Source organism: Canis lupus, chromosome 22, assembly GCF_048164855.1.
Source record: "Canis lupus baileyi chromosome 22, mCanLup2.hap1, whole genome shotgun sequence".
NCBI classification, from domain to species: Eukaryota; Metazoa; Chordata; class Mammalia; order Carnivora; family Canidae; genus Canis; species Canis lupus.
Genome location: NC_132859.1, coordinates 38,145,941 through 38,168,663, shown reverse-complemented (window position 1 = coordinate 38,168,663; position 22,723 = coordinate 38,145,941). Strand labels below are relative to the sequence as shown.

The window sequence follows — 22,723 nt, the reverse complement described above, 5'->3', positions numbered from 1 at the left end:
GGACAGGGTGTTGCTATTTAATAGAACTGAATTCCCTCCTCTCCACCTTCTCTGTCCTAGGTGAAGTATGAAAATCATGTTGAGAGTGAACATTTTGTCACATGTTTGCAAAAACTCAGAATTCCCAAGTTGGAAGTCCAGCTCACATGCTAATCTTTCAGGAAGTGAAACATTTGATTTATCTTGCCCTCTAGGAGGTCCAACTATTAGCATTTTAATAGCTTTGAAGACGACTGCAATTAAGAAAGCATTTCACTTAGGTTAGAGGTTGTTTCCCACACTCCTTGGGACCCCCACCCCAACTCCGGGGGTATGGTTGTTAAATTCTCCCTCAGCACTAAAACCTAATTTATACTCTGGAGAATGCTGATCTAATCTCCCCCTCTAAAGAAGAGGAGAAGGAGACTCCAAAGGGTTGTCACTCAAAGATTGACAATGATTTTACATATTAAAAGTTAACTTTGCTTGAAGACTCCTATTTTTTCAAGCCCTCGTCATTTTTAAGATTTCTTAAATAGCACAAAGAAAAACCGTTAACTCGGACAGGAACTGGAATTTCCATAGAACTTTCAAAACAAACCACAGGTATCATCTCTGCCTTTGCAGATAAAAGCCCCAAGCCCCTTTTGCATTAGCAGCCTCTTTTAACAGGAAAAAAAAAAAAAAAAGCATTAATATAAAATGTGAAGACCTGTTTTTTAGCTTGGAAAGTGGAATTTGGAATAGTAAAATATTTGTTGCTATAGATCCCAAATATGACCTTTCTATTCATATGCTCATCACTTCTACTTCTTAAACTTTTGTTCTGCAACCTTCTGTTGTGATGTCTGTAATTTACTTCAAAATATCTTTAGTATGAACATTATGCTGCTAAATGTATGTGTGATGGGTTAAGCTACTTTTCCAGGGCACTCAGCTACACAACTCAGGATTTCACACCCCACAGGAGGTCAGCTAATATTTAATGAGAAAAGCCAGAGGTTTCTATAAGTACTTGAAACTGTCCGTATCTCAATTAGCATAATGATTGTCAGAAATGGGGTGCCTGAAGAAAGTAGTGGCATGCTAATTAGCATAATGATGCTAGAAATAAGCTGCCACTTGTGAAACTTAGAGCATTCAAGTTCACGTGGATTGGGTAAAATATTTTAGAGACCCTCTGTACTCTAGGTGAAAGGTACAGTTAGATTGTAGGGACATTTGTAGCTTTATAACTTAAGGGATACTCCTTGTACCTTGATTTCAAAACAAGGCTGTCACAGAAGAGCTTTCTAGTGGCCTCTTTAAGGATAACATAGTCCTGACTCTAGAAAATGGTCAGATCTAATCTGAGTGAATCTCTCATGTTAAGTACATTTAAATTACTTAAAGAAACAGAGCTGGGTCTTTATCGAGTGTACAGAGCAAGCCAGATTAATTTATTGAGCAAGCCAAATTTATCACTTCATCTCTTATGAATGCTTCCTTGATAAATGTCTCTGTGGATACTCTCACATCCCCCAAACTTTTCCCAGTGATCGTTATGTAAGAAAAAGAACCCAGGTGTTTACATGCCCCATACACTTAGCTTAATTCTGTCTTCTTAAATGGTTCTGTAGACTCTCATGCCTTACCATGACACAGATCAGCTTCCCTTGGCTGAAACTGATAAAAACTTAGATAGAGTCACATTCATTTCTTCCTTTTAGAAATTTTCAGAATAGATTGTTATCCATCAATTTATTTGACCTTGAATATTATTTTTGCTTTCATTTGATATGTTAGTGTTGTCATTTCAAGTCAAAAAAGCTCCTGGCGATATGCAGCACGTCAGAGAGAGGAAGTTGAGAATATAAACAGACCTGTTAAAAATCTGCTTCAGGTTTAAAGAAATGTACACAAGGCAATGCCAGTGGTTTTCACGTGGCACACATTTGAAATGTTCCATGTTCCAGGGTGTTCTCATCTCTGGCATGATGCCACAAACATGCCCTGTGGAACATCCTGTAACATACATTCCTGCATAAGTGTAAGGGAAATGCCTTCAAATGAGGAAACCCCTCACCATAATGCTTACCACTGTGAGGACACGTGTGGAGGGTTTCTTCCTTCCATACTTATTATCTGAGGAAAGTCCCACATTATCAGCCATAGGAATCTGTGGTCCAAAGCACGTAATCATGGTGTGGGTAGCTTTGAAATGTTTAAACATTTAAAGTTCCACGTCATCAGACTCAGACTTCCTCAGATATTTCAGGGAATAAAGCTTCTTTGAATCGACTTATTGTAGGGATAATTAGAATTGTTTATCTTTCCCTCTTTGGTTTTTATATTATCTTCTCCTTCCCTCCCTTAGCAACATCAGTAATTCCATGGTTTTGTTTGGAATTGTAAAACCCTTTTTTACCTTTTCTTCTTACTTTGGTTTATCTCCTCCCACCCTCACTCCCCCCCCCACTTCCGTCCCATTACACTTGCCACCATCTTACTTCACACTTTTTGTTCCCTCTTGTCTGAATCATTGCAATCATTGGACTGTTTCCACTGCTTCCAAATCCATCTTTGACCTCAACTGGAGGAGCATTTGTAGAACAAAGGAAATGCTGTCCAAGTACATCCGTGAGACATCCGATATTAGAATCTGGCTCCAATCTGCCTTTTTTTTTTTTTTTACACTATTGTACTCTTCTGAATCCCCTTCTCAAAGAAGCACTCTGAGATTTCCCATCTCTGGACTTTGGCCAACCTGTTACTCTACCTAGAACACCACTTGACTATCTGTAAGACCCTATTCCAGGTGCTACAACTTCCACCAAAGCTGACCCAGTCGAGAAAAGTTAAATGCATTCTATTACTATAGTATTTTTTTTTTAAAAGAGTCCTTGCAGTATGCACATCATGCCTATATATACATCTAAATCTCATACTAGATTGTAAATTCTGGAGGGCAGGGATCCTGTCTCCTAGCACAGAGACTGGCCTGAGGCTGAATACTCTAAGTGTGGAGGTGGGTGGGGAGACTCTCACTGGAATCTGGGAGAGGCATAGATGTTCTCTCTGAGTTAGGCAGGGCATCCCCTTCCCCACCACATCATACAATGGTCATGAATGGTAGGGACAACCTAAGGAAGAAGAGAGCATCCTGTTGTGGGCTCTAAGTGGGGGCAGCTGAAGCTGATTGAATCGGCCAGGGGAAAGAGGATGTTACAGACAGTTCAAGAAGGGGGTACTTTGTATCCTGAAAGCCATCCTTGAAACACATCCCTCCATACACAGACTCCACTGGTCAATGGAGTCCTTGAAATACAACTCAAATGCTGGCCTTCCATCCCTTAACGCCTTCCAAAGCTTTTGTGGCTCTCTTCAAATAAAACTGCGAATGGTTCCTCTATACAAAGCCAAGTATCCAAGGACTAGAGCTTTCATAAAAACTGCCTGTTTGACTTGGTCTCCTACAGCATTTCCCCTACCTCTTCACCACACTCTAGCTGTAGGTTCACATTCTAGACCTTTGGATTTCCTGGTTTTTTTTTTTTTTTTTTTTTCTGCCTATAATGTTTTTTTTCTCCAAATCTCTCCAAGATTAGCTTGTAATTATCTTTCAGATCCAGGCCTCTGTGAAAGGCCTTGCCTGATAACAAATCTTTGGTATTTATCCTGTCACTTTCTATCACAAGGATCTTTTTTAAATATTTGCTTTGCAAATCTGTTTTGTTTTGTTTTTTTTTAATTATTGTTTGCTGATTGGCTCACTGACTGTGAGTCTACTCCTAGCAGGAAGTAAACTCCAAGAGAACAGGAAAAGCACCTGCCTTTTTCATTGCTCTTTTCCTGGCATCTGAAATTCTGTGCATCACATAGTAGGCATTATATCAATAACTGCTGACTGGTTGAATGAAAGCATCTCTTTTATTTACCCAGACATCATTAAACTGTTAGCAAGAAGGGTCTAGGATCACCCGTTTCCTCATTATGCTCAGAAACAGCAAAAGCCAGCTTCACCTACTCACCAAGTGTTTCTGGCAAACATAGTAGCTCTCGTTTCCAGTGTCTCTCACTGTACTTCCACACAGCCAGCCTCTGGCTCCTTTCTCATACATTACCCTCTGAACAGACTGAAAAAATTCCAATATGCTTGGAACAGAGGATCAGAGACTACTATATTGTGCGGTGTGTGTAAAAGTGATTCACATAGGCTATAGGTGAATTAAAAATAAAAACAAGAAACAAAAACACAAAATGTTTTATTCTTATGGATCATTCCTGAAAGTTGTTATGTGATAATAATAATAATAGTAATAAAGGTCAAGTCATGTCAGCATATTTCATTTGGAAGACTACCTTTAGAAGCTAAACTACTCATAGAAGACTCCATTACCATGATTAATCTTTCAACAACAAACAAATCTCTATGTATTGAGGTTAAAGAGGAATGATCAAGAAATGGGAGTGATACTCTGCAGACAGGAAGGATCTCTTGGGGATTGTCTATTCACTGGGGCTTTGATTGCTACCTACAAATTAGAATAGTTTGCACAAGATATCTCTATATAGATGGAATTTTTGTTAATTACTTTGGTTTCAAAACCTCTCAAATTTTAGTCTACATAATTACTCAACACAAAGCCAACTGTACTTTATAAGTGACTTAAAGATTTGAAAGAGTAATTCTGATACATGATTGTTGCTTTGGCGTTTAAATCCTAAATAAGACTCCACATTGTTTTATATTTTACAGAACTCTTTTTCTTTTTTTTTTAAAGATTTTATTTATTCATTTATGAAAGACACAGAGAGAGAGAGGCAGAGACACAGGCAGAGGGAGTAGCAGGCTCCATGCAGGGAGCCTGACGTGGGACTTGATTGCGGGTCTCCAGGATCAGGCCCTGGGCTAAAGGCGGCGCTAAACCACTGAGCCACCTGGGCTGCCCTACAGCGCCCTTTTTCATGAACTAGTTTACTGTGTGTTCAAGGCAACCTTGCAAAAGGAGTGTTTCTACCTCCATTCAAGAATGCAGGCTCACTGGGGCACCTGGGTGGCTCAGTCTGTTAAGCATCTGCCTTTAACTCAGGTCAGGATCTCAGGGTCCTGGGGTTGAGCCCCATGGGGCTCTCTGCTCAGCAGGGAGTCTGCTTCTTCCTCTGTGCTGTCTCTCTCTCAAATAAATAAATAAAATATTTAAAAAGTAAAGAATGCAGCCTCATTATCCAGTTTCAAATAGGAATATTGGAGTTTTCTCCAAAAATACATATGGTAGATTTTTTTTTTTTTAATGCCTCCTTCTGTATTTAAGGCTTAGGTAAACTCTTATATTAACTCTGGGCTTGGCCATGTGACTTGCTTTGGCCTCTGGGGCAGTAGTAAATGCATCACAAACAGATTGAAGAGTGCTTCATTTGGGCTTCCTCTCTTGCTGTTCTCTGAATTCTGGGACTTCTATGTGAAAAAGCTGATGCAGGATCAGAAACACATGATCCATTTGCTTCCATCATTCAAGAACAAACAATTAACACCCAGAAGCAGAGTTGTAAAAATGACCATCAGCTGTCCCCAGGTGTCTGAGCAATTCTAGTCAAGACCACAGGAACCATCCACCTGAGGTCAGTTCAAATTGTCAACCCACATAATCATGAACTAAAAGAACACTTTGTCACTAAGTTTGGGATAGTCTGTACTGCAGCAAAAGCTAACAGATAGAACATGAGAGAATGGTGTCAAGATGGTTGATCCTGAGAGAAAGAGCTTAGCATAGCCCGAACTTACTTAGACTGTTGGTAAGAATATGCAGGTGCATGTTCGTTGGATGTGTCCACTGCTATCTGTTGCTGCTGACCACTGGTGTCCTGGGATGAAGGTGCCACTGTCTGGGGAGAGGTATCAGCAACAACACCCTAAGGAAGCAAATAAGAACACAAAAGCCTTACTGGCTTTAGCAAAGGGCCTTTTTCCAGATGGACTATAGGGGATAGCCCTTTTCTGTTTGGCTTGAGTAGAGTTGCACTCAGCCAAATGGAGCTACAGGAAGTACCCAAAAGAAAACCCCAGAGCATATCTGGATACAGGCTGAGGAATTCACTTCAATGTGTCACCAAGAGGCTTTGCCTTCAGAAACCCCCTACTGCAGTCAAATGGTGAGAAAATAATTTTCACCATGCTTAGAACTTTTAAACCATGGTTGCATATAGCCATCCTTAATAATAATTTCTTAATCAAAAACTCATGCAGGATTCCTATAAAAACTTGTATATTCAAACATTTCCCTGGGGTAGTCCACCGTGTCATGTCTCTTTGACTTGGCAAAACAATGGACTCTGACCTAAAAAAGGAAAAGAAAACAATACATAAAAGCTTGGAATTCCTTTAAAAGGCCAATGTTAGGTAGGTTTTCTCTTCAGCAATTTGATTTTGTTTCTTTTGTTTTCTACAGTATGAACTAGAATTCATTTTTAAGTTTCAGAAAACAAACATCCTTAATTTTGATTTGCTACTTTCCTCACCCTCTCATTTCTCATAGATGCCAACAAGGAGTTGGTCATCTTTAGGGATAGATGTTTGCTTCTAAGAAAGGCACAGGTGGTTTTATTTGGCAGGTTGGAGGCTTAGAGAGGGCATCTCTCTGAATAGATTCTCTTAGATTTATTCATAGCCTTGGACATCCGCAGTGATGTCAGGTTTCAAATGTTCTTATTCAATTCTCTGTCCCTAACTTAAAGTCCCTTAAATTGTTCCTCAGAATCCAAAAATTCTCCCTATATTTACTTCAATCATTTTTTCCCTAATATAGTATTTGGTATTATGCATTTTTCTGAATGTCCCATCAGCATCTATTTGTGCTGATATTGATGAATTTTCAATGAGTGTTTTACATAGAAAAGTAGATTGGTGCTTTTTCTTTAAGCACACATGAAAGCAACATATAAAAATGTACTTCCATTTTTCTTAGTGAAAGACTTCGTCTTTTTTTGGTAATCTCTTGCCCAACATGAGACTCAAACTCTCAGCCCTGAGATCAAAAGTTGCATGCTCCACACTAAGCTCTCCAGGCACCCCGACCCAAAAGACTTTTTTTAAATTATAGACTTCTTCTTTAACTATAGTTAGAGTGTTTCCAATAAGTCATACTGTCAAATGTGTCCCATTATTTTATGGTCATCAAAATGCTCAGATTCGGTAGATACGCTTATCAATATGTTAGTGTAGACAGAGAAAAATGCAAGTATGTAGAGATCTATGCTGAAAGTGCCTAGAATATCTAGATTCATTAACTGATGATCTGGATGTTTTTGATGGTCAAATATAGCAACACACACACAAAAAAACAAAAAAGCCCACATGTATTTTACTCATGTAGTCTTGAAATTCTGAAAAACCAATTAAAACTTGTTCAATACTGACATATTCTTTGGGGCCCACAGGTCTAGAGCACATAAAAGATTTAAAATTGGACCTCCTTGACTTCCTAAATTATGTGATGGTGTCCTCTTAAACTTCTATGTTTCCCAAACTTTGGTACTAGCAAATATCTGTCATATACAAATATCTGTGTCAGATCCAGTTTATTCTGTGAAGATTTCCCCAATCTCTGTAGCTCTAGAGATTGGGAAAGTCATGGTAGACTTCCATGTGGAGGGATGCCAGCATCCTACTTGCTGGCCAACTCCTGGAGGAGAAATAGCATGGACGCCAGAGGAGTCCCTCTTGATGGGAAGAACTGCACTGTGACCATAATGGCAAATGTTAACAGGAGAAGGGGAAGAGTGGCAAGAGACAATAATGGCTAGGATTAGACAGAAATATATATGTCTAAGTGTTTTACTGCTATCTATATAGCTCTATGCTCCCTTCTCTTCTATGTAGCTTGATGGCCCTGTCCAGTAAAATAATGTGTACAGGGGATGGATTCAGCCCATTTGGGAAGAGAGAAGGAAAGGAATAAAGCTTCCATTAAAGACAAGATCCTTGATACATATTAAGATATTAGGATCCTTAATCCTTGATACATATTAGAATCACCTGAGGTTGTTTTTTTCTTTTTTCCCCACCTGAGATCTTTTAAAAATCCTGATGTCCAGTCAATACTCCAGACAAATCAGAATCTGAGGACAGGACCCAGGCATAAATATTTTTTAAAGCTCTCTAAGTAATTGCAAAAAATAATAAACAGAAAAGTTTGAGAACCAGTACACTAGTGAGAGTATAGACTCCCAAGGGATCTTGTTAAAATGCAAATTCTGATTCAGTAAGTCTGGGTGGTATCTTAGAGTTTGCGTTTCTAACAAGCTCCCCAGTGATGCTGATGGTGATGCTCATCCAGGGACCACTCTTTTGAATAACAAGGCACTAGTAAACTCATTCAAATAGTTGCAATCTTTTATCCTGCCCTATTTATGAGTATTTGTGGTTAACATCTGATGGGGTAGTGATTTGGTCTCTTATCTTTAAGTATGAATATGAAAATGTTACTCCCCTCTTTCCTGCATAGCAAATTAGTTTATTTCATGTGCAAAGCACAACATAGGCATGTTTGAATACTTTCATATAGTGAGCTCGCAATGTCAAATTTTAAAGCAGCACAAAACCACACGTAAGGATTGCTTGGGTTATGGGGGACCACAGTACATGTGGCTGAGATTTGTCAACCCTACCTCTTTCTATAAGACAGAGATAGACTTACTTCAATAGAAACAGCTGTCGGAGGCACAGGCGTGTACTGGGGAATGTAGGTCCCTTGCATAGGAGCGGCAGCAGTCATATACTAGAGAGAATCAAAGAAAAATGCAGGTGAACTTGAGATTGCAACCAGCAAGTAAAATACATATCACATGAAACTGTTTTAGATGTGTAGCCCACAGACAGTGCATTATTAGATTCTATTTCAAATCTAAAACGAGGCAGTTCCTATCAGCCAAGAATGACTTTTGCTTACTGATTCAGTACGAACAGCAGCTCATCTCCAAAGTATCAGGGCAGTATCATCCCCCTTTCCTCCTTTGGCTTTTTAACCATTCTATTTTAGGTCCCAACATGGCAGTTTCACATCTAAAATATACATTCCATAAGGGCAAGGGATGATGTCAAGTTTGTTTTTTTCTTCTCATTTTATTGCTAGCACTTATTACACAGTAGGCTGTCAACAAATCATTTGTTGAATGAATGAATCATCATGTTAGCAATAATTTCTTTGCTAACTAAAAAAAAAATAGAATAATGCAAGAGATACGTTTGTAGCAACATTCAGAACTGGCACATGTCCTCATTTTGTCACTTTTCTAACACTTTTTTAGGTGCAAAAGATATAGTATTACAGAGAATGACAAAGTCTCCTTTGTGCCCTTCCCCCCTTCCATGCTCATGTCACTGTCAGTATCTCTTTCTCAACTCCTTTAATTCTCCAAATTTTCTTCATCTGGATGGACAATGAAATGGTCAAACCATTTTTCACTAAGCTGTAGTATTCAGTAAAACACGCATTGGGAATAACCTGATTTTATGCATTGCAAAAAGGGAGCCCCGGGAAGATTACCTGCTCACCTACAGAAGCCAAATTCCATATATCCATGTCTAATACACACCTCCCCTACAAATGCAACATTGTACTCTTTGAGAATAGAATTTTCTATAGAATCAGCTATATTCCTGAGCTTCTAAACTTGACCAACATCACAGAACAACAGAACCAGAATCATCTACTGAAGACAAATTTCCTCCATTCATGAAAGTTAGAGAAATGATTTTGATGGAAAACTGCAAGCCTCTGCTACTTTATTCTTCAACATTTGCTGAGTTCAAATATGAATGCCTGAATCAATATGCAAAGCCTAAATTACTATGTTTTCTGTATCTCCGTACTTTGAGTGTGCAAGCAACTTAATGGTCCTGAATCAAGGGAAATATCTGAATGAAGATGAGCTCATCAGTTGTCTGTGTTGTTGTTCAGTATTCATGGAGAAGGATATTAATTAAGCAACTTTGGAATAAATGTATCTCTATCCTAAACTAAAAACTCTCTTACTGTATCTATTTGCTAAAAATAGAGATAGCCTTAATGGAACAACTTAAATCAAACAAACCAATATGTTGTCTGTGATCCACATGTAGCAACTAATAACTGTGTAACGCTAATTACAATTAAGTTTAATTCCTACCCATACAAAAATAACCTTGTAACTGGGACCAAAAGCAACTATTTGAAAGGCCTGTAAATATAACTAATTTAGGTTTGCACTTGAATATCACCAGAGATTTCTATGCTCTATCTCTGTGCTCTCACAACATCTATCAATTTAAAAAATTTTTTCCATCAATTTTCTATTGAAATTATCCAGACTGTCATCTTCTTTTTTTTTAATTTATGATAGTCACACAGAAAGAGCGAGAGAGGCAGAGACACAGACAGAGGGAGAAGCAGGCTCCATGCACCGGGAGCCCGACGTGGGATTCGATCCCGGGTCTCCAGGATCGCGCCCTGGGCCAAAGGCAGGTGCTAAACCGCTGCGCCACCCAGGGATCCCCAGACTGTCATCTTCTAAAGACACAGGCCAAACTTTGCATGTCTCTGTATCTTCCAACACACCACATCACACCTGATAAATAATTGTTCAATGGCTGAAGAAAAAGTTACAAGAAAGCCTTCCATCTCCAGTTACAAATCTTACATGCCCTTGGCTGTTAATAATTCTGAGCTCATTGTAGGAATTAATTTCATGACCCCCATAATAGGTTTATACCTTTAAACATGTACTCTACCCTCCCTCAGTCTCCCTTTCCTTCCTTCCTTCCTTCCTTCCTTCCTTCCTTCCTTCCTTCCTTCCTTCCTTCCTTCTTTCTTTCCTTCCTTCTGGTAGCACTTCCTAGTTTTGCTTAGAACTAGTGCTTTAAGGAACATACATTGGAATCCTTCTTTAATCAAATCTCAAAAGTCTTAGTAAACTTGTAGCAGGGGAGAATATATTTTTGCCAACTATGAATTTATTTAAGCCCGGAGCTGATTCTATTAGGGCTCAGCTAGGTAGGATGGCTCACCCATTTTACAGATTGATAAACTAAGACCTTATGTAATGGGAATAAACTTCAGTTCTTCTGACTCATGATTGAGCACACTTTTCAGACTACTTCTTTATCTTTGAAATTAAGTAAGTCTTAGGACTTTCCTTTTGATTGTTCCCATCCAATATAGATGCCAGGTTTGTTTGTTGTTGTTGTTCTTATTGTTGTTAATAGGCTATAAAAAACTGATGATCCAATTAAGAAAGATGGAATGATATGTCTTTGGTTAATATTTTTATTGCCATTTAATTTCCATATTTTTTATTTTATTTTATACTCACAATACCTAATTTTCTTGCAGGAGGCCTATCCTATATACTTCATTTATTTTAAAATTTAATGTACTTTTATGCTACTCCACTAAACAGAACCAATAGAGATTTTATAGTATAAATGACATCAGCTCAGTTCAATGTGCTTTGTCTTTTAATGAAAAAAAAAAATCTTTCTCATTGCTTTTTTTTTTGTCGCGGAAAAGATAATAGACAGAACTTGAGAACATTGTTTGAAAATTAGGGATAGGCTTATTTTAAACAAATCAATACGGTGGAGCTTTATGCCCCATAAGACTACTATTTCTGTGTAAACTTTTGCAGTAAAACTCTGCAGTACTCGACACATATATTCTAGGGTGAAGCCTCAAGAAGTGACAGCTTTGTAAAATTTGGAGCAAATGCTTACAGGAAATGGCTCCAGCTATGTGTAAGATCAACTCCCAGCTTTAGGTAATTGGTGACAAATAACTCTGAACTTTCTCGGCAAGAACAGTTTTATTTCCTTAAGAGCACAGATAAACTACAGTCAGACTTAATAATCCAGGCTGCACAAACACTGTTTAGATCTGGATGCCTCAGAGACTTTCCTTTATTTTATCCAGCTAACAAATGACAAAAGACTAAGAGAATGCCCTGTGATATAAGAAACCTGCCCCTTTTAACTTGGTAAATCCTGGTGGATTACCTATTGAAAACATACTAAGAATGGATGTATATCTTTTAAGCTATTTTTTTTATTGGTATGTCTCAAAGGTTAGAAAATATCTGCCACCATTCTTTCATGAGTACAAATTATTTTGTATTTTTGATACAGTGGCTAATGAGAACCACATTGCAACGAGATGATATGGATAAAATGGGTATGTCCGTATGATATTTTCTTGTTGGTAGCAGCCCAAATTTGAGACATGAATAGGGAAATTTTATGTTTTTGGTAAACAGCTTGATTATTTTACATATTCTAAAAGCACTGGATTTTCATATGTAAGTTTGAAGGAGACCTGAATAGCCATTTTCAAACCCACAGAATAAATTCCAGACTCCATCACTTGTTCCAAGAAGTCTAGACACTGCATCACCAAGATAGTTACACAAAGAGAGAAAAAAAATGGTGAAATTGGAGACGGATTGTGTTTTTGCCTATTTAAGTTAGGACAAACTGTTTCTGTTACTGTGGAACCATTGATTATTTCCAAGGAAACAAACTCCACATTTTTAGTTCTGGATTTACTTTCTTTTCCCTCACCGAAGCAAAACAAATATGTTTTATGTATTTCCTGAGAGGAAACTTTCATTTAATAATTTGTAGAGCAAAGGAGTAGCAAAGAATTTCCTACATTTGAATTTTTGAAATTTCCTCAAATAATTTATCAAACTTGCTCATTTGGAGTTGTCACTATAGTGCATAGATTTTAAATAGGTGCTTCTAGTCCTTGCTATAAAATTCTTAAAGCTGTTTAACAAATTCCAGGAAGGGGAGTTGTCCAGGTACTATCAAACCTGGAAAGTCAACAGGGATACAGGAAAGCTGTAAAAATGCACCTCAGAGAGGAAGTAGAGCACAAGAAAGAAGCATCATGGGAAATGATGCTAACAGGATGCAGTGTGAATTACTTTCAAAGTCATCTACTGTAAAGTTCCTTCTAAAAAAGGAAGCATAAAGATATAGGGAAGAACCTGCCTGAACCTGCCTGGGTTGGGTGAGTGGCCGAGGGAAAGGCATGGTGTTACTTCAGGTAGAGGTACTTTGTGGTGTGTAGATTTGCCAAATTCTATCATCTCAGAGCTGGGAAGCATACCTGAATGGCAGGTTGGTATCATTTCACATGCTTGCTTGCTTTGACTAAGCAGTAATAACTGCCTAGAGTGAAATTCTAAGAATGCCTCTAAGTCTCCATGCTACTCAATGAATGACAGATCACCCATAGAGAGGAGGAAAGCTGGAGAGATTCTCCTGGAAAGGAAAGAATGTCCACTAGGCTGGATTCCTATATGGTCACCCATTGTACATTCTTCCTATATTCTTTCTGCTTCTGCCAATAGAATGTTGGAGAATGAAATGGGTCTCCATCCAGAATAATAGGAATGCACGCTTTCATAATGTTTTGTGTTAGTATTAATTTATAAAGTAGGTGCTAACATAGAAATAACAAAGCAGACAGTTATGAAAGATGAAATAATTATCCCTGAAGAGTAGGTGGAGGTGAATACAGATAGTAGCATATATTTCATTTACCAGGAATAAACATACTCAAGGAGGAAAGATAGCCAGTGGATGGCTTGATAAAATGGAAGCCTAGAATTCTTAGGAGTATGTAATCTGTACTATCTCACCCAGTTCACCAGAATAGTACTAAACATAACCCACAGAGAGGTATGCATTAAATTATTAAACAAAAAATACACATTGTCAATATTGTATTCTGGGGTGGAACCATTTTTTGGCGGCACATAGCAAAGAGAGTAACAAGGAAGCATCTTGGAGGTTGTTCTCAGCTTGGAAATTTACAAAACCTCACCCCCCACCCCACCGCACAATGGGGAGAAGTAGTCATTCTCATATAATTACAGGCTAAGGAGGCCTTCAATCTTGCAGAGAAAGGAATTTTCATGAATGTATTGGAAAAATCCAGGGCCTGTTAGGTTCAAGCTTGTGCATAGATCTCTGTGGCAGTAATAAAAACAAGATATAATACTATGGAAATGTAGCTGATTGAGAAACTGTGTCTAAAATTTGAACTTCAAACAATTCTATATAGGCGTTATGAATTCTTTCCACCTTCTCAATTTTTTCTAATATTTGCTTTATTTATTTTGATTGATTGATTTAAAAAAACAATTATTAGAATTAATAAGGGCATTTGGAAAGGTTGCTAGATATACTAAATAAAAAACTAGTTCTAAAAAAAACTAGTTCTATATATCAGCAGCAATTAAAAATGAATTTAAAATTATACTATGTAGATAGCATCAAGAAAATTGAATACCGAGAAATAACTTTGAGAAAAGGCATGAAAACTTCTATACTGAAAATTAGAAAGCGCTGATGATAGGAATTAAATAAGACCTAAATAAATAAGAAGATATATCACATACATGGATTAGAAGACTCAATATAGTTAAAATGTTAATTCTCCTAAAAAGAATTGATAAATTCAATGTAACTCCAGTTGAAATCCAAAAAGTAGAAGTCAACAAATTCACTTTAAAAAATTTTATAGAAAGGCGGGACACCTGGGTGGCTCAGTGGTTGAGCATCTACCTTTGGCTCAGGTTGTGATCTCTGGGTCCGGGGATTAAGTCCTGCCTCCGGCTCACCACAGGGAGCCTGCTTCTCCTTCTGCCTATGTCTGTGCTTCTCTGTCTGTCTCCCGTGAATAAAGACATAAAATCTTCTTTAAAAAACTTATAAGAAAGGCAAAAGACCCAGAATATCCAAGAAACGTTTAGGGAAAAAAACAAAGTTAAAGGATGCATACTTCTACTAGATATCAGATTTACTAAAAAGTCATGGTAATTAAGATATTATAGTATTGATTCAAGGATAGAAAGAGTGTCACCATAATTCACTGTAGGCAAGAATGATCATTTTAATAAATGATCCTGGATCAGCTGGATATCTCTACAGGAAAAATGATCCCTAATTCTTACTTCATACTACATACAGTATTAATTTGAGCTAGATCATAAATATAAACATGAAAGTTATTTTAATATAGTTTTTAAATAAAATAGGAGAAAGATTTCATGATATTGAGAATAGAAAAGATCTCTTAAACATGACTGAAAAAGAACTAATAAAAGCAAATATTGATAGTTGGGCTTCATTAAAACTATGAATCATTAATTATCAGAAAATAGAGAAAAGATATTTACAGTACACATATATCTGACAAAGCTTATACATCGAATGTATATTTTTTTAAAAAATTCACAATCAATAAGAAAACTAAGCACCAAATTTTTTAAAATGAGTCTGAAAGAACTATTAATACAATAACTTAGATGAGTCTCCAGGGAATTATTATGAGAAAGAAAAAGAACTCCAAAAGATTATATACTGTGATTCCATATGTATAACATTTTTTATATGATAACATTTTAGAAATAGACAATTAGTGGTTGCCAAAGATTAGACATGGGGCTAGGGGACTAATATGCAGGTGTAGTTATAAAAGTGCAAAAAGAAGGATTCTTGTGATACTGATACTGTGTTCAATATTTTGACTGTGGTGGTGGCTAAAAAAGTTTTACAGGTAAAAATGGTATGGAAACTGCACACACAAATGAGTATAAGTAAAACTGGGGACATCTGAATGAAACTTGTAAATTGTATCAATGTCAATGTCCTGCTTGTGATATTTCAATATAGTTTTGTAAAATATTACCAATGGGGGAAATTGAGGCTATTGTACAAGGGATCTCTCTATATATTATTTCTTACAACCACATGTGAATCTTCAAAATTTCAATAGAAAGCTCAATAAAAATCAAAATAATGGGCAGCCTGGGTGGCTCTGTGGTTTAGCGCCGCCTTCAGCCCAGGGCCTGATCCTGGAGACCCAGGATCGAGTCCCAACGTCAGGCTCCCTGCATGGAGCCTGCCTCTCCCTCTGCCTGTGTCTCTGCCTCGCTCTCATGAATAAATAAAAAAATATTTAAAAACAACAACAAAAATTATATATATAATTATACAGATATGTATAATTATATATTATATTATATTTATAATTATATATAATTATATAATTAGATATAATTTTGTTTATATATACATATATACACACACACACACACACACACACACATAGTCACTCAGACACTTTAGGAAAAAGAACTTCTAAATTCTAAATGGCCTGTAGGCATATGAATACATAATTTCTTCAATCACTGATCATCAGGAAAATGCAAGTTAAAAATATTATAACACTATACCCTTACCAGCATGGCAAAAATGAAAAAGACTGACAATACCAAGTGTTGGAGAGAATGTAGACAACTAGAACTCTCATACATTGCTAGTAGGGGTATAAATTGGTATATCCATTTTGTAAAACTGTTTGGCATAACATTTATAGAATCTATGAACAAGCGACCCCACTGCTAGGTATGTGCACAACAGAAATTCCTTCAAAGGTACACCAAGAGATATGTGTCAAATATTTACAGCAGCATTATTTACAGTGGTTCCAAGCTAGAAATAACCTAAATGTCCATCAACAGTAGAATTGGTATATTGTAATATATTTATATTGTATAATATAAACAATGAAAAAAAGAACCATTGCTCTACAAATATGGATGAATGTCACAGATATGTAATGTTGAATTTTTAAAAAGGCCAACATACAATGCTTCATACTGTAGGATTCTATTTACCTGAAGTTCAAAAACAATCAAAACAAATCTATGTTAATAGAGGTCATGGTTGTGGGTACTTCTTTGGAGATAATAAAAGGGCAGGGACACAAAAGAGCTTTCTGTAATAACAGGACCTTTTATATCTTGATCTAGATGGTAGATACATGAGTATCCACCATTTTACACTTTCTAAAACTTACTGAGCTATAAGCTTATGAATTATGTATTCTTCTATACATACCTTAATTCTATAAAGAAGTTACCAGTAAAGAACAAAGGACCAACAGAGAAAAGGAAAGGTGGACATTAGGGGGGAGCAGGGACAGCTTATCCATTTAAACAGATTAAATTGAATGGATTCAGATGTATGTTTGGGAGATTTGTAGGGTACCTCAGTTCTTTTGTCACTGTTTCTATTTCTGCGGCAAGATGTGAGGGGGCAAGCAAGAGGTGGTAGGTTTTGGAGACGGTATGACATGGTTGTCTTGGAGAGTGAGAGTGAATGGATCAGGGAAATGCAGTAAGATTTATGGGCAGTGCTGAGGGTCCATTTAAGTTATGTGCCTCATAAAATTAATGTCAAACTCAGCAGCACTGGTGGCATGCTTTACTCTTGCCACATTCGGTTATTTGAAGGAAAGGAGCAGACCGAAAATTGGATGCAAGCAGGATCAAAGTTCTACCAGGAGAGGATGATGGAGGAAGAGTGAGCAAGGGAGATGGGGACTCATGAAAGGGAGTGACTGCAGTGTTCTACTATAAGATCTAAGCTAGCATGGATGTGAGCAGATGAAGGAGAAAACTCATACTGACAAAGTGGCAGGCAATAAGCAGGTAGGCAGGCTTACTGATGTCATAGAATTATTGCAATAAAGATTGTTAAAGTGGTTGTTGAAGGAAGGAGGTGGTAGTCAGAGAATGGCTGGTTTGAAATTGAGCTAATATTCAAAACTGAGATTTGGAGTTAGCACAGTGATTGCTAATAACCAATTCTAAGATAGGGTAGAAAAAAGATCAGCAGAAGTGGGGAACTCAGTAAATGAGAGGTCAAGGTGATCTATTATGAAATTGCAAGAATAGACAGATATTCTTAATTCACTTATTAGCAACATTCAATATGATTTTACTGAGCCCCTCTTATGTGCCAAGTTTTAAGTGAGCATATATTATAGTGTTGAAACATGGATTGGGCAATAGGACCTGACAGAACTTAGAAGAAATAGATTTTGCTACTAGCCCATTGGGTGTCCTGGATACTTTATTCATGTTTCTGATCTTATGTATATAAAGCTATTTAATTTTATCTATTATTCATTTGTGCCAATCTCACATTCACCACAGTACCCAGAAACACAGAGGCTGATTCAATCCTAGCAAGTCGATCTTTTGTATTGTTACTACTTTCTTCTGCTAGTCTTGCCATTTTGCATTTGAATTTACTGTGTATGCCTTCCTTGTTGTTTAACATTCTCTGCTGTTCTTGCATATTAGTATGGTTTATTGATAGTAAAGAATTAGAAGTCTCCGTAAAGTGGAGACCTTTCTCAAATGACAAAGACTCCTGAGGTCAAATCATTTATTTAAATCAATCTCTAAATTTGAAAGTATCAAGAAATCACTTAACAAATGATCTGACTGTCCTACTATCTAGGTAGTTCTTCATAAATGTATGAGAACCCATAGCTGAACTAATGCCCTCAGCTTCTTCAGATTCATTTAATCTTTTCCTAAGGAAACCAGGTTTTTATATTTTTTAAATATTTAATTTTTAAAAAAATTTTGGAAATGAAAATGAAATGAAATGGAAATGAAAACTGAAGGATTTTGTCAAGAAGCTAGACAAGTGAACCAAGAAGTCTCCAGTGGAAACTCTGTTGTTTTCTGTTTAAGTCTGTGACTAAAGCATTAATTTGAGCTAAGTAAAGAAGACACTTCAGCTGAAGGAAGGGAACTGATCCAAGGTGCCACACACACTGTAAATTCCATTTGCAGGCAAAACATTTCCTCTCAACCATCTCAGGCCCACACATTGTGAATGCCAGTCATCCTAGTGGACCAGAGCAGACACAACAAGAGGAAATGTTGAGGGTGACCCACAATATCCTTTGAAAGAATCCAGTCTCTACAAGAGTCAACAAACATGTTCTTTTTTGATGTGTTTGTTTTTTAGTGAAGAGACCTTCAGAGATGGAGCTTGACCTATTTGACTAGTTGGGATATTCATATTAGAGATTGATCATATGGATGAGGAGCAAATGAAGAACAGAGAGGAAGGGCAATGAAAGAAAAAGATGGATCAACATTCTAAATAAGGAGGAAAGAAGATAAATCAACAATGAGTTGGGTATAAAGCTATGTGAGAAAAATATTTCTAGAAACTGTATTTAGGAAAAAAAACAACAACAAAGAGATTTACATGGCACTGCTCTACCCCTGTAAGTATATTTAACTTTGGTATAACAAAAAACATAATACAGGAGTTACTGCCCAGGTATAGATGTTTTCATTCTTTTCTCCAAAGATGTGAAGAGTTCAAAGAAAAGAGCCAAATGCTCAAAGATAGGAGGATTGGAGGGAAATAGACCTTCTGGTACCAGAGTCCGATTCCACTCCTTGCCACAAGAATTGAACAGTTTGTTTGATGACAGCTGTCAAACAGTGGAGAGATGAAGAATGTGATCTTTGGGGTAAATTTCAAACCACTTGCACTAAGTTCTTTGAATCATTGTGACCTATAACATATCACACTCAGCTTTACCCAAATCTTCCTGCTCACAGTGATGAGTATTCTTTTCATAATTTCCTTCCTCTATGTCTTTTGCTTCCTACTGTGTTTTAACCTCTTTCTATCCACTCCTGACACCCATCAAAAACTTGTTTCTCAAACTGAGTCCAGATGCTAAATTTCTATATGAAGCCTCATTCTTAATTTGGAAGTGATCATTCTCTCCTCTGACATCTGACAGTTCTTTATCTGTACTTCGGCTAAAGCTCTTGGCACTCAAACCCTGGAAGCTCCTAGAGGCACTATCCCTGATTCATCATGGTTGGCACTTAATACACAATTATTGAATGAATGAATGAATGACTGCAAAACTGGGTGAATAATTCGGGACTCTGGGTGAAAAACTCAAGCTGTATAACCCATAGGAGCTATACAGTTGTTCAGGAAAGAACACAGAGATCCCAGTCCTTTGTTTTTGTCTTGATGCCTGTGATGATTTGTTTTATGTGTCAACTTGAACCAGCTAGGAGATGTTCAGATAGCTGGGAAAACTTTATTTCTGAGTGTGTCTGTGAGGACTTTTTCCAGAAAACTTTAACATTTAAACTCGTAGTCTAAGTAAGGAAGATCCTCTTCATCAGTGTGGATAGGCAGCAACCAATTCCCTGAGGGCTTGGACAGACTTAAAAAAAAAAAAAGTAGAGGAATAGCAAATGCTCTCTCACTCTTCTTGAGCTAAGACATCCATTCTCTTGCCTTCAGACATGGGAGTCTTGCGTCTATGGCTTTTCAACTCAGGAACTTATAATAGTTGTCCCCTGGTTCTCAGGCCTCAGACTGGAAGTTTACACCATTGGCTTCCCTTATTCAGATTTGGACTGAATTATATCACCACTGTTTCTGTTTCTTCAGCTTGCAGAACCCAGACTGTGGGACTTCTTGGCCTCCACAACCATGTAAGCCAATTTCTGTAACTTACCTCTTTATCTATTTATCTTTCTATTTATCTCTCTCTCCCTCTCTCTCCCTATCTCCCTCGCTCTCTCTCTCTCTCCTACTAGTTCTGTTTCTGTACAGAACCCTAATACAATGCCTATTTCATAAATGAATTGGTAGACAAAATGTGCTTATAGTGTGTCTTCGAGTTTGGCATTTCTTTGGAAGCACATTATGGCACGAAAGAAAACTAATGAAAATTGTTATAAAGGGTAGAGATGAGACTTTCTTAAGACCCACCAAAATTCTCTAATGGAAAATACCCAATATTGGTGGAGACTTGATTATGGCCTTCAAATACTGGAAACCCCAAATTGTAAGAAAAGGCCAGCTTTACTCAGGAATCCAAACTACAAGGACTGCTTCAAGCCTGAATGAGAACATCTCACCCGCATTAAGTGGGAATTTGGCCTATGAATAGAAAACCATTGGATTTTTCAGGGAGAACACTAGAAATTCAGAGAGAATAAGATCAGCATGCTTGTGAACAAAAGGGCAAATGAGTGAAATCTTTTCATTGGAATAGGTTGAAAGGTAAATATTTGGAATTATCTCACTGGCGAATTAGAGAGAGAGACAGATGATCTAGGACAAAGGAAAAAAACTAAAGTCCCAACATTATTATCAATGGTGGTAGTGAGGGTGTTGGTAAGACAACAGTTGAAGTGATATACAACAATTTTCTTTGTTGGAGAAGGAAAGAAATTGAATAGGGAAAGTTGATGCATGCAGCAGAAAAGGGAGAGGCAAATATGAAATGCTGATATACAAGTATGAGGGTTTTAAGATTTCAGAGGGGCAGCCATTATGGTTAGGTCCATAATGTGGCCTTTGACATGGGGGGCTGGAGTTGCTTAAGGTGAAAGTCACTGGAATCAAGGAGGTGAAGGTGAATCAACCATGGTAATAATGAGGCAGGAACTGGAGGCAACAGGAGACTAATGACAAAAGGTCATACTGAATGTGGGGTTTGGCAAAGAGATCAATGAATGATAGCAAAAGTAAGTGGAAAAGGATAACTTTCTGGGGCAGTGTCACTAAAGGAAGAAATTTGCTCACTGTGTACAAGAAGCAACAGTGATATAAAATACTGTTAACATTTCCCTCCAGCTCCATGGGTCAAAGAAGAAAGTGAAGTCTATATCCAAGAAGATGGTTGAAGAAGGACATATCCTTAGGACAACAGATTTTAGGTGAGGCATGAAGAAGAAATAATGTTTTGTGAGGAGCATGAAGATGTAGAGGAATTTATCTTTGTGTTTTACAAAGTGCTTTCAGAAAAATACAGAGGAAAAGATAGCAGAGGAGATCAGCAGTAAATGGGTGACCCACTGGGCAAGATACTAGAGTATCTTGGTGAAAAAAGACTATGTGAAGGCAGAAGCTCCAGCCAACTGAATTAGGATAGTGATTCCAGAGACAAGAGAGAGAAGTCTGTTGGCATTTGCTCACCTCTAGGTTCCAGCCAGGCCAGGTGAGATCTCAAATGGTTTCATAGCTTGATATATGAACGCCTGTAAGTCATGCTAGAACTATTACTTGTTGGACATATAAATATTCTTTCTTCTTTTTTATTTTTCCTACCTGCTCCTTACTAGAGGCCATTCACTCCAGAGAGTTGAAAGACTGTACATTTGAATTCAAGTTCAACCTAAGGATAAGCAAATGTTCCCTGTACAGAACTGCACAAAATGAATGAACCTTGAAAAATGCTTCGGCAGTCCGGGTGGCTCAGTGGTTTAGCACTGCCTTCAGCCCAGGGCCTGATCCTGGAGACCCAGGATAGAGTCCCACGTCGGGCTCCCTGCATGGAGCCTGCTTCTTCCTCTGCCTGTGTCTCTGCCTCTCTCTCTCATTCTGTGTGTCTCATGAATAAACAAATAAAATCTTAAAAAAAAAAAAAAAGAAAAATGCTTTTCAGAAACCACTGTTGGTATATTACTCTTGACTCACAAGTGCTTTCACGATTTCTTAGTGGACAGGAAGAAGGGGCTCCTATAATAACTCTTATTATCATTGGTGTTGATCAGAAATGCTTCTCTGAAAGATAGCCAAACCTTCCACCCATAAAATAATCTAGTAGCAAAACTGAAGTGCTTTTCTTTTTTTTTTTTTTTAAAGATTTTATTTATTTCTTCATGAGAGACACACACAGAGAGAGGCAGAGACACAGGCAGATGGAGAAGCAGGCTCCATGAAGGGAGCCTGACTTGGGACTCAATCCCAGGTCTCCAGGATCACACCCTGGGCTGAAGGCGATGCTAAACCACTGAGCCACCCGGGCTGCCCTGAAGTGCTTTTCTTCTGGTTTCTTCTTCTGTCCTTGTTCATTGCTTTTAC

General features: G+C 37.6%; 1 protein-coding gene across 27 annotated transcripts in view; it reads right to left on the bottom strand.

The window, feature by feature from the left end:
- The window catches only part of RBMS3 (RNA binding motif single stranded interacting protein 3), a 1,291,910-nt gene that overhangs the window by 8,449 nt on the left and 1,260,738 nt on the right, over positions 1-22,723 (bottom strand). For 20 of the 27 annotated variants that reach the window (XM_072793055.1, XM_072793061.1, XM_072793062.1 and 17 more), the window contains 2 exons: positions 8,655-8,735; positions 5,744-5,871 (listed from right to left, as the gene is read on the bottom strand). In XM_072793055.1, coding sequence (XP_072649156.1) covers positions 5,744-5,871; positions 8,655-8,735 — 209 coding nt within the window. Of the gene's footprint in view, positions 1-5,739; positions 5,872-8,654; positions 8,736-22,723 lie in introns of those variants that run through there. The other 7 variants (XM_072793060.1, XM_072793065.1, XM_072793078.1 and 4 more) reach the window with 1 other exon arrangement.